We start from the raw sequence: 14,009 nt of genomic DNA on the forward strand, positions 1-14,009 counted from the left end.
AAAGAAAACTTGAAAAATTACAGTATATAATGCAACGTTGCGCTTCGTGATGAAAACAGGAAAAATTACAGTTTCAAATGTAATTATTACAAATTTTATAAGAATTACATTGTAGAATTTTGATTACGACGGGACCGATTTTACATATTATACGGTAATTTTTCAAGTTGTCTTTTATCCGTGTTGCAATCTAAAAAATAAAATAATGTGATATTTTTTTTTCATCAAAAATTTTTACGTCTGCATTTGTTTCTCATAATTTGCGTCTCCTTTCCTGACTTTCTATATTTCTTTAAAAATAACGTTTATTGACTTTGTGAGAGGAAAACATGACCTGAAACAAAACTTATTGAATATAATGTTAAAACAGCAAATATTTTCTGATTTAACCACGTAGTAATTTTGTGATTTTTTGTCTAAAATCTTAATTTTATGGGTATCTTTACTATTATCCGTAAATAGATTCAATATTACTTTTCTAACTACGTACGATAAATAATGTTATTATTTCTGTTTTCCAATCATAAAGTATATCTGGCATACCTTCCCTTGCTCGCAGATTGCCCAGAGAAAGATTTTCTGCCCAAGAAATAGAATATAAAAATTTCAGATCTCAATATTTTGATGATAAATACACGGATAGTAATTACATGATCGATTATTTTAATTCGTACTATTTGACGAGGTGAAAAGCACATATTTCTGTACTTTATCTAAAAAATTGATCACACTCACTTTCAGTGATTAAGCCACATTCACAGGCAATATTCGACAGTTTAGCGACTAGTGTTATTAATTGATAGTTTTCATATTAGTTTATCGGTTATCCGACACCGTAATAAAAGTAGGGTTAAAGTATTGGCATTAATATTACAAGAGTTGTATCGTAGTCTGATAAATTTTACGTAAAATTATCACTAGGACGGACGCGAAAAAGAAGCCAAAAAAATGAGTCCATGGGAAGATAACCGGAAACCCAAAATTTGTAACTGAAAGAAAAATCGATAAGCAATGACGATTTTTTGCTGGTCGAGCTTTTATACAGAATAATAGAAGATATGGAATAAAATTATTGGAACTTTTCTAATGCATACAATGGAATAGCCCTCATAATGTCATATAGAAACCTATTTCTATACTATTATAGGAATGGTTCCTATATGAGATAACATAAGAATAATTCTTATAAAAGTATAGAACCAATTCACCTACCACTATGGGAATCATTACCACGGTATTATGGACACTATTATTATGTTAGTATAGAAATGATTACTATATATTATGGGAACTATTCCAATAATAATAGATGGGAATCATTCCCATACTATCACAATTATATTTATTTATAAAATGATAAAGAAATTACTCTCATGATATGAAGAGATTTTATTCAAACATCTTAAGCAGTAAATTTTTTTCTAAAAGACTGAATAATTCAGGGTAGTGTCAAATACAAAGGAATTATTTTTATGCAAGAATAATTGAAAAGTATTCAATTTTCTGATTGAAATAATCATAAACTTTAAATATATCTAAAAATTCTACTGTTCATTGAAACATATCTAGATTCAATTGGGTAATTGATTAGATGCGGGGCTTCACCGATTTTTGGTCGTAAAAAATAAAAAAATTGAGTAATCGACAATTTTTTTTTTTAATTTGTTTTTGATGCAAAATACATTAAAAAATGTTAAACTCTTGAATCAAAAATGCCAATATTATGGGAATAATTCTAAGGTAGACATTTTCTTAAAAATGGTATTCTTGGTTCAAAATTTTGTCTCTTGAGTCAAGTTAATTTTTTTTATCAGTGTAGAAATTATTCTTATAATATTACGGGTAGCATTCTAAAAATTATTGGAACTGATTGCATAATTTTTTAGAGAATCTCCTATGATTAAGGGCATCAATGCTATGATAATTGTTACTACAATGGTATAGAAAAAAAAATCGTGGAAATGGGAGCCGTTCCCATATTTTTCCTTCCATTTATACTCTTGAGTATCGATATGCGCAAGGCTTGCAGAAGATGACGGAATTAAAGTAATATTCTGTAGAATCTGTGATAAAACTATGAATTAATAGCTATAAAATAAATAAATGAAATTAGTTCTTGAAAAAGAATCTGTATATTCCCGATTTAGGCTTAATTAAGGTCTGTTCAAAGTGCATTAAGTATAAAAGAGTGATGTCAATTAGGTCGGATTTATATCCAATTTAGGTGTATTAAAGTATGTGTTTAGTAGAAAATTGAGAAATGAAATCTAAAAAACTGCTCGGAGGCTATTGCTGGAACTTTCCGCTATAACTAGAGTATCGATCGATTCCAAAATTTAATCAACTTTTTACATGAAACTGAAGTTAGCAAACGTCTAAAAATTTTTGATTTTTTTTATTAATTAAATTACAACTAAAAAGATATTTATAAAAAATTGCACTTATATTTTTTCAAGTTTTTTACATGTGACAATTTTTTTTGTATTTTTTAAGTGGAATTTAAAAAAAAAAAAAATTTCTAAAAATTTTGAAATGTCGGCTAACTTCATTTTCATCTTTTTACCTCAAAAAACAACTTTGATTTTCGCTAACAATCAAAATCGGTGTTGGAGAGATATTGCAATTTAAAATTTCTAAAAAAGTGTTTTTTTAACATAACTCGTAGACTTCTATACTCAAAATTTATAAAAGATGTATTGTTGAGCTCGAAAAACTTTGTAATACGAAATTTTCCCAGTCTTTTAAGTTTAAATATAGTATAAAGTTCCAGGGATGCCCTGCAGGATCAACTGTTTTTCAAATTTTTTTTTAACAGATTAATTATTCTAAAGATATTTAAAAAATATCCATCGAATCAATTTTTAAATATATGGTTAAAATTTTTTTAAATGTTTTCTTCATACAAATTCATATTTTGAATAAAATCAAAAATTTTCTCGGTCCCTACTGATTTCAGTATTATTTTTTTAAGCTTATTCAATTTAAAATTGGTGATATTGTACCGTACTGGAGCGCTAGTTGTTTTTATATTCAAAGTTCAGGATAAATTATGACAAAGGAGGTACATAATATAATCAGCGCGAAAAAATAACCTGATTTACAAGAAACTTTCCAACAAAAAATATTTTTATATAAAAATGTTAATCACTGTAGATTATTACCTTGATTGATTTTATTGATATAATATTTTAGTGTTTATGAAAAAACTTCTAAATAAACCGATATTCTTGTTGCATCAACCAATCGTCATTTTCACATACACCAGTTAAACTTATCAACCTATTTATCAATATTGCTAATGCGTGAATTGCTTGGTAAATTCAAGTATGATAATAAATATTTGTCATGCGGCCGCAAAAATGCGATTTACCGACAAACTAAGATGTTGCGACTTGAGCTTAAGGTTTGTGGCGCGAATTTACGAAAGAGAGTGTAAATTTGACTCAGGTAAATTTGATTTGAATGAATAAGACTCATTTTTGTTAAGCAACGTCACAAGCTTTAAGGAAAATGCCATAAAATTGAGGTTGTCCGAATTGCCACTGAGTAAAATACATTATTTTTCGTCAATATTGAATGACATTAAAGTTAGCAGTCACTAGAGAATTTTTAAATTTTATTTAACAAAAAAATTAGTTCCAAAAAATGATTTATAAAAAATTGGATTTTTAATTTTTTTAATTTTTTAAAATTTCTAAATGTCAGTTTTTTTTTTGCCATAATTTATTGGTGAAAAAAAATTCTAAAAATTATTAAATATCTGCTAAATTTCCTTTCATTAATATTGCTCCGAAATTGCAATTTGCGAGGAACAGAAACTTAGTAGTTTTCGAGTACAAAAAAGTGTCTCCGATGTCTGGAATTGATTAATCAAATATTATGAAAGTTATTCAGAAGAAATTAAAAAAAAATTTTTTTTTTGGTTTTTATTGTTTGAATTTCTTTGAAACAGCTCGTCTGATTGATTTAAAAATCTAATCAGATTGAAATCCCAATGAACACTTTCGAACGCAATGTCGCTGATTTTAATCGGTTGATTCGTCCTCAACACACACACACACACACACACACACACACACACACACACACATACACACACACATACACACATACACACACAACGCGCGCGGCCAGACATTGAGCAGGGAATAGTCGAAACGGCTTTCTAGGACCTCAAAAAATGGAGATCTGATGAAAATTCGCATTCTCAAAATTAGACCGAACTCAATGACTTTTTATTCTTTCAAATTAATAATTAAATAATTAATGAAGCTATTAATCGAAGCTCTGAATAACACTGAAGTTGATAGACATTAAAAATTTTTTTAGAATTTTATAGCAATTATATTATTAAAAAAAAATAAATTATTAAAAAAAAAAATTAAATAAAAATTTTCACATATGAAAATTAATAAAAATTACAAGTGAAAATTTTTAGAAGCATTTTTTTATTGTAATTAATTTGTTAAAAAAATTTTTTTAATTGACAGCTGACCGCTTACTTCAGTATTATAGCTTCGACCGAATTATTTATTTAAATTTTTGAAATTATTCTTAAATAAAAAATCGATGATTTTCTGGACCTTTCGAAGAATATAAAACATCCTTGCTAAACAATTTAATTATCTATTAATTAATAATATTAAGTTGTTTATGGAAGAAATAAACTCAGGTAATAGCCAAACTTTATAACTGTCAAATAATCTGTACATTATACAAAAAATGTAACTACAATGAGTATTTTTTTTATTTTAGTTTTTAAATAGTGGTAAACTTATGGAAGTCCTACTTCAACTCTTTAACACACCAAATAAGAGAGTTCCTCTAGTTTATACCGAAAATAAGTAAAATACTAACTTTAGTTTTCATTGTAAAAATTTAAAAGTTATTTTGTTTATTTTAACAAAAAGTTATTTTGTTTGTTCTGACTCTCGAAATTAAAAGAAATAATAAAAAAATTTTAAGATTTATACAGATGGTAGTGAAATAACTTAAACACATTCTAACCCATCTTATGTTGGCAAAAAATGTTAAATACGTGCTGACCTATTATAAAAAATATTGTTAGAATATCAAATATAAAAATTAAAAATTTTTTCAAAATATTTGCAATGTGAATTATCAGGTCAGATAAAACACTTTTTTCATATGAAATATATAACGATAGATTAGTATTTATTGAAACAATATGCTGAATTAGTAAAAAACAAATTTATTTCTATTTTTAATAATTGTTTCCACTATGCATTATTACAAAACTTCAAATCAAATTATTCATTACTGTATTTAATAAAAAAAATTAGTATTAAACGACTAATTTTTTAATGTTTCGTAATATTTATAGCATTGTTAAAAATTTATCAATAGATTTAAGCATTGAAAAACTATTATTATAAATTAGTCTTTTTGTGAAGATCTTTCAATAGCTTACAATAATTTTTTCAAGATATAAAAAAATTTAACACATAAAACGTTATAACTCAAGAAACCCAAGTAAAATTATAATATATCTTATTTAAGTAAGCGCTAATCCGTATTTTCTTGTAGTGATTTGTACTTTTCAGAATTATTATTACTATACAGTTATTATTATTCTTATCATAACATTTCAACTGACTTTGGATTACTAAGCTTTCATTATACTTTATAGTGATGTTTTCATATTATTTCAATAATAATATTTTACTCATAGTTATGACACTATTACTTATAATGTCTTAAAGGCACAAACACTTGATTCTATTTATATTGATGAAGCAGCACTTGAAGTTAATCAATATGTTTTTAAATTAATGTTCCATGAACTCTAAATCGGTAAAGACAAGTGTAATCAAGTTGCCCATGATTACTATGTATTTTTAATTCGATGAACTCATAAGGTTCTACAACATTAAAATTCTGCACCGGAAAATATTGAAGACTTTCATCATTATCTAAAAATTCATATTCACCGAAAAGAACAGGATCAGAATCATTTTCTTCCTTCAAACCCCAAATATTAAATTTCTTTGGCGCACTTTTTATTTCATTGTTAGGCAAAATAGATTTTGGTGCATGCTCAACAGTAAACCCAGTTACTTGGATTGGGCTACGTAGTTTAATCACAAGATATCCAGGAAAATCTTGAAACGCCCAACAAACTCCTGGCTGTAACGAATGTCCTTGAATTACAGTTCGAGGATCACTGCTCTCATAATATAATGTAAAGCCAAGAACTTTGAATGCCCGAGTATTGACACTGTAACTTTGTGTACAACGAATACTAATAATTTGACCGCCAGCGGATTCTAACGCATAATCAACTTTTCCTGTTTTATCTGCGTTATAAGTCTTCAAAATTTCTTTAACTATGTTTTTTATGTGCTCTTCAGATAATGACGAAGCACTAGGTAAATTTTCACATTTTAACGTATTTAAATCTTCGCCATCCGATTTCTTATTATTATTATTATCGCTTGATATTAATAAATTTGTGAAAATTTCGTTTATTTCTTTTGGTGATATACTTTTATCACAGCAAGTCTTTAAATTTGCATAAAGATTTTGTATATTATTCAACTCGGTTTTAATATTTTGTATTTCATCATAAGTGTTTCTCTTCTCATTATTTTGATATTCTAAAATATGTTGTGCGTTTATTACTCTGTCCTCCAGATCAGATATTTTTTTCTGAAATAGAAAGAAATAATATTGTTTACATTAATGATAAAAGAAGATATTAATAAAAATTTTAATATTAATAATAAAGAATTGTGATTTACTTCATAAAGCTCCCAAACTTTTGCTTCATCGACTTTCAGCTTTGCATGAGATTGGTTAAGATTTAAAATATTTTTCTATAAGAAAAAAAAAAATTAAACTATAAAATTTTTTTGTCATTGATAATACAATAAATTGAATATTAAAACTTACTTCTGAATTCTTTTCGATAGCTTCCAATTTCTCTACTCGATCGATCAAACTTATTATTTGTTGACTTATTTTCTCTTGAATAGCATCATTTATGATGAAGGAATTTTTTTCTGATGGTTCTATTGAATTTACAGGTGTAAGACTTTTCTTTATAGTAGAAAATTGTGAAAAATCAGTTCTAGAAAACGAAGGAAAGTCTAAATTTTTTCCATAGGGATAAAACCAATAACCTGAAATGAATTAATTTTAGAACCAAATGGATTATTCATTAAATTGAGACAAGAAATACAATTATGATTAAAAAAAAAATTTTAACGTTCTTATAAAATTTTATTGTCAAATCGACTAAACAAATATTTTTCGACGGACAATCTGTGAGTAATTATTACCACAGTTGTACGTAATATAAAGAAAAAAATTTCTTCGGAATTCAAAATATTTATATCTTGTAAAAAATTATATTTATACGAGTCAAGATTGAAGATAATAAGCTTTATATAAATAATAACTGAAAATAAAAAAGTTCCAATGGAATGAAACTATTTCGTTTTTCTAAATATGTAATTATTATTTTAAATGATTTATAAAAAAGAAAATTAAATTTTGAATAAATTAATGCATCAAGTACGCATTCATTGCATAAGTTTTTTATGTAAACATAATTATGCAAGACGTAACACGTCTATTTTTTCACGATTTTATTTTTATTTTATCATTAATTTGAGATTCAACAATTATTTAATTCAACCTAAACTATTAGCTAAAATAATTCATTCGCTAAACAAATATATATCTTTTATCTTATTGAACGTTTTTTTTTTTTTTTCATCAAATATTTCGTAGTAGTTTGTTACTTCACGTTTTCAAAAAATCAAAAATCTGCTGTTAAATATTTTAATCACTTTGCTTTTTATTCAACGCGCTTGCCTATCACTATAGTCACATATTTCTGAAACAAATATTAATAATTTATGCTATTAAAGTAAAATTTGACCTTTTTTTTTTCTTAAGCACAAACATATTAGTATCACAACTTTCACTTTTACTTTCTACTGTTTATGAATATCAATACTGTTTTATGAGAACCAGAAGTGACAAATTGTCACGAAACGTCATTCAACAAAAAAAAATGTGTGGTTTAAAACATATTCGAGAAATCGTTGTATCTTTGAGAATTCTACGAAAATTTCTATGTGTAAAACTTATGATAAAAATTAAAAGTATTTAAATATTCATGATTACCTACCAAGTAAAAAAAGTAACAATGGAAGAATGAATAGGGTCCATTTGGAAGAGTGCCTACGGACACTCTTTGAAAAAGTTGAAACATATCTTAATATCCAAGAATCAAAAAAGAGTGCTCTCATCAACAACAAATATGAATACTGAAAAACTCGATACATTTTTTTCCATATTTTAGTCAATGTTGATTCTGTAAATGATAAATTGATGATTGATAATATGATATTCATTTTTATTAATTATGTTATTTTAAAACTCACCTTGATACTGCGAATAACTATGACTAGTTGTAGAATTTTTTTTCAACATCTTAATACCTATGAACTGAAATAAATTGATAAATAGTAACGTTAAGACATTCTTAATCTTTTCAAACCACGATATAGTCCACTTTTTATTATTGTTAGTATTAAACTGAATAGTTTCACTTAATTCCGTGTTGGAATTAATGTGTGAAAAACTATTAAATCTGTAAAAAAAAATTCAACACTTGTAAAATTTCATTAAGAAAGACAAAAAAATTTATACATGACTTCATAAATGATGAAGTTTTACCTATTTTCAGACTCAGCATAAAAACTTGTGTCAATATTTCTGGATTTATTTATTTGTGTTTGATTGTAAACATGTAAATCCGATTGTCTTGCTGTATCATATGTAAATGAATACAAATGTTGTTCTTCATTCTATTTTAGCAAAAAGTTTATAAATTAATAGTATATAAATTTTTAAAATAAAATATAACGACAGACAAATATATAAAAATACATTACCAAACGATTTTGATTGACAGCATCAGTGATATCTTTATCTAGGTAATTGAATGAATGCGTTCTATTACTTTGAGACAAATTTGAATTTTGTTGACTGTACATCAGACTACTGCAGTTACTGCCGCACGCTAAATGAATAGACGTCCGAGACATGTTAGGCATGGCCAAAATTCCAGGCGCAATTTCATATCGACATCGTGATGTCGGAGAGTATGTATAATCTGTCTTTGGAAAAACACTTGAAAAAAAATGAAACGAAAAAAATTTAATTCAGTCAACTTTTAACCTTGTGACTTTGTAAACATAACATAATGAAAAATGGAGCTTAATGAAAGTAATTATAGCTTTGTTTACAAGTACAATATATAAATTGAGTATTTATGACACGCGATGATATAAGTGTTAAAGTAACTTACTCCCACCAATCACCGGCTTGTTTGTATATTTCGTATGCTGACCTAGGACTTCTAGATGAATCATGGAATTTTTCTCCATCGGAAGAATCGTCACTGGTAATTATTTTATTCGGAGATAAACTTTTACTTGATATTTTTATAGATTTACTCTCCTTTAACTCTCCTTGTCCATTAACATTGGCTTGACTTCTTACGCGTCGTCGTTCCAATCGCCTATCAACTTTTTTAACTGTTGAAAGTGCAGATTTTTCATTTTGGCTTTCATATTCAACAATTACTTGTGCTTTTTGAACATCTTCAATGTTCTGTTGTGATTCTTCTTTTATTGTATCGTTTTTTAAAGTACTTCTTGGTCTATATATCAACGTCAAAATGAGAATAATTTAATCATGATAATGTATATTTTAGAATACACAAATAAGGATGAAAAAATTTAACTTACAAGGATCTCGACTCAGAGCGCCTGGAACTTGACACTTCCACTGGGGTCTGGGATCTTTCTTTACTTCCTCTATCTCTTAAGTATCTGTGATCATCGGTATTAGAATCTATCAAATTTTGATTGAAAACCATTGGAGTATGAGACCTAGATCTACTTCTACTTCTCAAATCATAGTGATGTGTTTCATCATCCATTGTGTTAGCTGGAAATAAAAAATATTTAACATTAATGAAATATTTAACTCACATATAATAAATAATATAAACTAGAAAATTATTTTGAAATTTTCAACTCAATTATTTGAAATTTTCTAACTACTTTATTTATCTCAGAATACTTTGAAATAATGCAAAATTCTAGTTGTAGTAAATATTTGGCACAGTACAGATTGTTTTTTTTTTCCTTTAGTAATTTATAAATTTTAAATATACCACATGCTAAGAATATATTATATTTATAAAGTAGACTTCTACGTTATTTTGCGATTGTAAGTACAGAGTTTCTATGAGTTTTACAGTTACCTAAATAATACATGTATGTAAATTCATATAATTACAACCAAGAATTTAAAATTTCATAGTAACAGACAAAAAAATGTTTCAACTATAAAACTTCTTCCTAAATACGACCAAAGCATAAATATTTGATAATCAAACTTAAAAATAATAATTATGTTAAATATCCAAGCATACTAATACAAAATGCAAGTATTATAAAACAATTTAAAAATAGAAAGTTTTTACCTAAAATATTTAAATACAGATACATAAACAGTACATCACCTTGACTACCGATCCTTCACTTTTTTTTTTTTTTTTTTTTTTTTCATATATCACGTGTTGAAATTAAAAATATTTATCTATATGTTGATATATAAATTATTAGATATTGTAGTTGTAGACTTTCAAAATTGTAGCTATAATTTTAGTTAAATAATTGGTGCGAATAAAATCATTCTATTTACGTTAGCATAGTCACAATATGCGTGGTTATAATTAACATGTCATTATATTTACCAGCATGTTGAGGCCAATAAAAATAAGAGTTGATACTACAAAATTTTTGTTTTCACCGATGTTGCGTATTTAATTGCAAATAGATTAATCTTAATAGTTGTGAAGATGGAGTTGTCTATCTAGAAACGCACTTATCCTTTGGTTAGTTTCAGGTAGCGCCACTCTCAGTTGAGATTGAGCGGCAGTTTTCAAAAACAGTGAGACAACTGTAAAGATAGATATCTTGATATTTTAATCTGTATGTACTTATTTATAAAAGTATATCGGTATACTTGATAAAGAAATTGCTAATTCTAGTTTGTGCATATGTATACATATATACAAAAATTGCCAAAATTAATCTCTTACTGTGAAATTATTGATATATATCTAAAAAAAATCTTATAAATAAATTTTAGTATTGTTACGTCACGATTACCCCTCGGGTTTGGGTATGACCAGTAGAACAACTAGAGCTAGAGATAAAGATGATACGACCTCCAGAGTCGTAAGTAGAGGTTCTCGAACTAACTCCGAAATAACTAACTTCGGTGAATTTAATTAATAAATGGATTTATTTAACTATTTAAAATACACTTTTAATTTGAGTGGTTTGACAACTGCCGTGTAGTACGTAATAGTATGTAACGTGATTTGATTTGATAGTCTCGCGACAAGAATTAATCGAGAAGAGCTTTAAGTTCGTAACTTTGAGATCAAAAAGAGTCTTAGGTAAAGAGCCTCGAACTACCCGTGTACCCTGCGTATATCTTCTCGTTGAAGGGCCGCGCCCTGAGAGGAGTAGGGTTGCGTATCAGGCCCCGAATGTCCTATTCTCTTGAGTTGATGTGCGTGGCATCTCCGAGTCCCACTCGGATGATCCGCGCTGACTCAACTTCAGAGTCCAGGACACGCAGGCGTTCGTTATCATTATTTATTTAGAACATTCCTCGAACGTTCTCGAATATATTTATGTACTCCACGCTAGTTGTCTTACAATAAATCATTCTAGTTTTTCCATTAACATTCTTCGAAAGAAAATGTTAATGTAAACTTAAAAATATTTTGTTTACTCAGATGTTGGCTGAGCTTCACTTTTCTTATCATTTTCTATTTCTATATTTAGTATTTAATATTTAACATTTGGAATTCTTTACTTATCATTTAACATTATATTTATAAAAAATGAATATTTATGAAATTATTGTACAATTGTTAGAGTTTAAATTAGTGCGCGTATTCGCTATCAGAGACATCTGTGAATACAAGTGGGGACGTAACAGTATAAAGAGTTGAAAAAAATTGTGGCAATAGAAATTAATAATTGATGTGATAGTGAACAAATTATAACATTTTTAATTAACAATAGAATTGACATTGTTAATAGTTCTTAATAATTGCAAATTCGTTTGATCGATCACTAATGTTTTGTTTTTATGACTTGATAGATTTATCGATGTCAGCATGATTGAGGTTAAAAACGAACTTGAAATATATCGATAGTCAACAGTGATAAAACGCGTCTCAACTGCAGTGCGAAAAGAAGTTTTAAATGATAATGCTGAAGTTAGCCGTCAGCTGTCAATTAAAAATTTTAATAACAAATCAATTACAATAAAAAAATACTTCTAAACATTTTCACTAGTAATTTTTATTAATTTTCACATGAGGAATTTTTTAATTTAATTTTTTTTATAATAATTGCATTATTATAAAATTTTAAAATTATTTGTAATGTCTGCTAACTTCAGTGACATTTTAAATGTATATTATTTATATTATATTAAATAAATATATCTATTAGGATGTTAGACTTTAAAAAAATCCCTCAAAGTTTGGACCCTTAATTTTTATGTGAAGTAAAAAACATGTAAAAAAAGTACCACAAGTAAAAAATAATTTTCTCAAAAAAACATGTATTTTGAGTTAATTTTTTTTTTAATTTCGCCTGTTCCTAAACTATGATATTCATGAAAACTATTATTTATGGTATATTGAACTCTCCTCAGGGAGAAAATTAAATAATAGCAAATACTTTCTAGTCATGGTAAAATTTTCTACCATCAACATCTAAATTATTATTTAATAGTATTATCTTCTAATTTTGAAACTTATTATTTTGATTATTTATAATCAGTACTGGTATCATTCAAACACTTCTCTAGTTTTCGACAACTTGACTAAAAATGTGCTTTTAAATTATAATTTAAATTGTTATTTTAAAAATTAAATTGAGTATCAAGACGTTTTATTAAAACTAACTAGGAAAATAATTAAATAATTTAAATTTTGTTCAGCTGAAATTAATCGAATTTTTTTACGTTTTAATTTTAAATTTGAATTGACGCTCCAATTACAGCTAGTGTCACCTGCCGGATGCGACTAGTTGCATCACACTACTGACAATTTTTCATAGCGTTATGTTGGGAATGTATTTCTTTCTTAAACTGAAAATAGCATTTTACACCTTAAAACCATTGAATATATCATGCCACTGGTTTCAATTTGAAAAATTGCATCTATGGTATTTAAAAATCGACTGTAGAAAACATATTTTCCAAAATTTTCTTTTTTTAATTACTTCTTCGAAAAATTCAAAAATCGAATAATTACAAAACTTTTGCTAAAGTTAATCTATGATCTTTTTCTGAAAGCAGTTTATTTTGTTTGGTTCCAAAATTTATTTAAGCCGTAATTAGAATAATAAAATTTTGTAAAATACATTTACTATAGCCTATTCTTAAATTAACTGATGTATGATAATTTTTTGATTTTTATAAATTATCAGATGTTTGCTGATTTCAGTATCTCATATTGCATCTCGCAGAAGTTTTTGAATTTAATTCTTTTAAACGAGTAACCGTTCAAAAATACCTCTCTAAAATTTTGCAGTTTTTTTAATTTTGAAAGTGCAAATTTTTAACCTTTTTTTTTTGTTTTATATATAAAAACTTATTTATCTAAGACAATTCTAGAAATCCAAGGAATAATTTAAGTGAACATTTCGCGTTTTACCATAAGTACAGTCGGACCTCGTTATAAGACTATTAATTTCTTGTTCAAAATATCGCGATGCCTGATTTATAAAAAAAAAAAAAAAAAAAAAAAAAAGAAAGAAAGAAATAGTTCTATAATGAGGTGCGGCTGAATAAAGGAAAATTTAATAAAAACTCAACAAATTTTTTTGTTACTTGGAATACTTTCAAGACCTAAAAAATTTATGACATTA

General features: G+C 26.5%; 2 protein-coding genes across 6 annotated transcripts in view; both read right to left on the reverse strand.

Annotated features, from left to right (window-relative positions):
- Positions 1-3,305, reverse strand: part of LOC141531556 (peroxisomal leader peptide-processing protease-like) — a 44,258-nt gene extending 40,953 nt beyond the window's left edge. Inside the window, exon 1 of the mRNA XM_074249595.1 lies at positions 3,162-3,305. The gene's annotated coding sequence lies outside the window, so the exon portion shown is untranslated. The remainder of the gene's footprint in view (positions 1-3,161) is intronic.
- A 1,380-nt stretch (positions 3,306-4,685) lies between these two features.
- LOC141524814 (uncharacterized) lies at positions 4,686-10,824 on the reverse strand. Of its 5 annotated transcripts, none has more exons than XM_074238939.1 (10): positions 10,802-10,824; positions 9,786-9,987; positions 9,344-9,697; positions 8,928-9,165; positions 8,710-8,840; positions 8,415-8,623; positions 8,159-8,344; positions 6,913-7,142; positions 6,762-6,836; positions 4,686-6,669 (listed from the first exon to the last, which is right to left on the reverse strand). In XM_074238939.1, the coding sequence occupies exons 2-10, from the start codon at positions 9,977-9,979 to the stop codon at positions 5,785-5,787; spliced, it is 2,502 nt and encodes an 833-aa protein (XP_074095040.1). In that variant the 5' UTR covers positions 9,980-9,987; positions 10,802-10,824; the 3' UTR covers positions 4,686-5,784. The 5 variants fall into 5 exon arrangements, with proteins under 5 accessions (XP_074095040.1, XP_074095013.1, XP_074095031.1 ...); XM_074238912.1 differs by lacking the exon at positions 10,802-10,824 and adding an exon at positions 10,529-10,781; XM_074238930.1 differs by lacking the exon at positions 10,802-10,824 and adding an exon at positions 10,568-10,780.
- Positions 10,825-14,009: the final 3,185 nt, after the last annotated feature.

The sequence above is a fragment of the Cotesia typhae genome, unplaced genomic scaffold (genome assembly GCF_013202065.1).
Source record: "Cotesia typhae breed Kobodo isofemale line unplaced genomic scaffold, CoteBio_Ctyphae contig_11, whole genome shotgun sequence".
In the NCBI taxonomy this organism is placed as follows: Eukaryota; Metazoa; Arthropoda; class Insecta; order Hymenoptera; family Braconidae; genus Cotesia; species Cotesia typhae.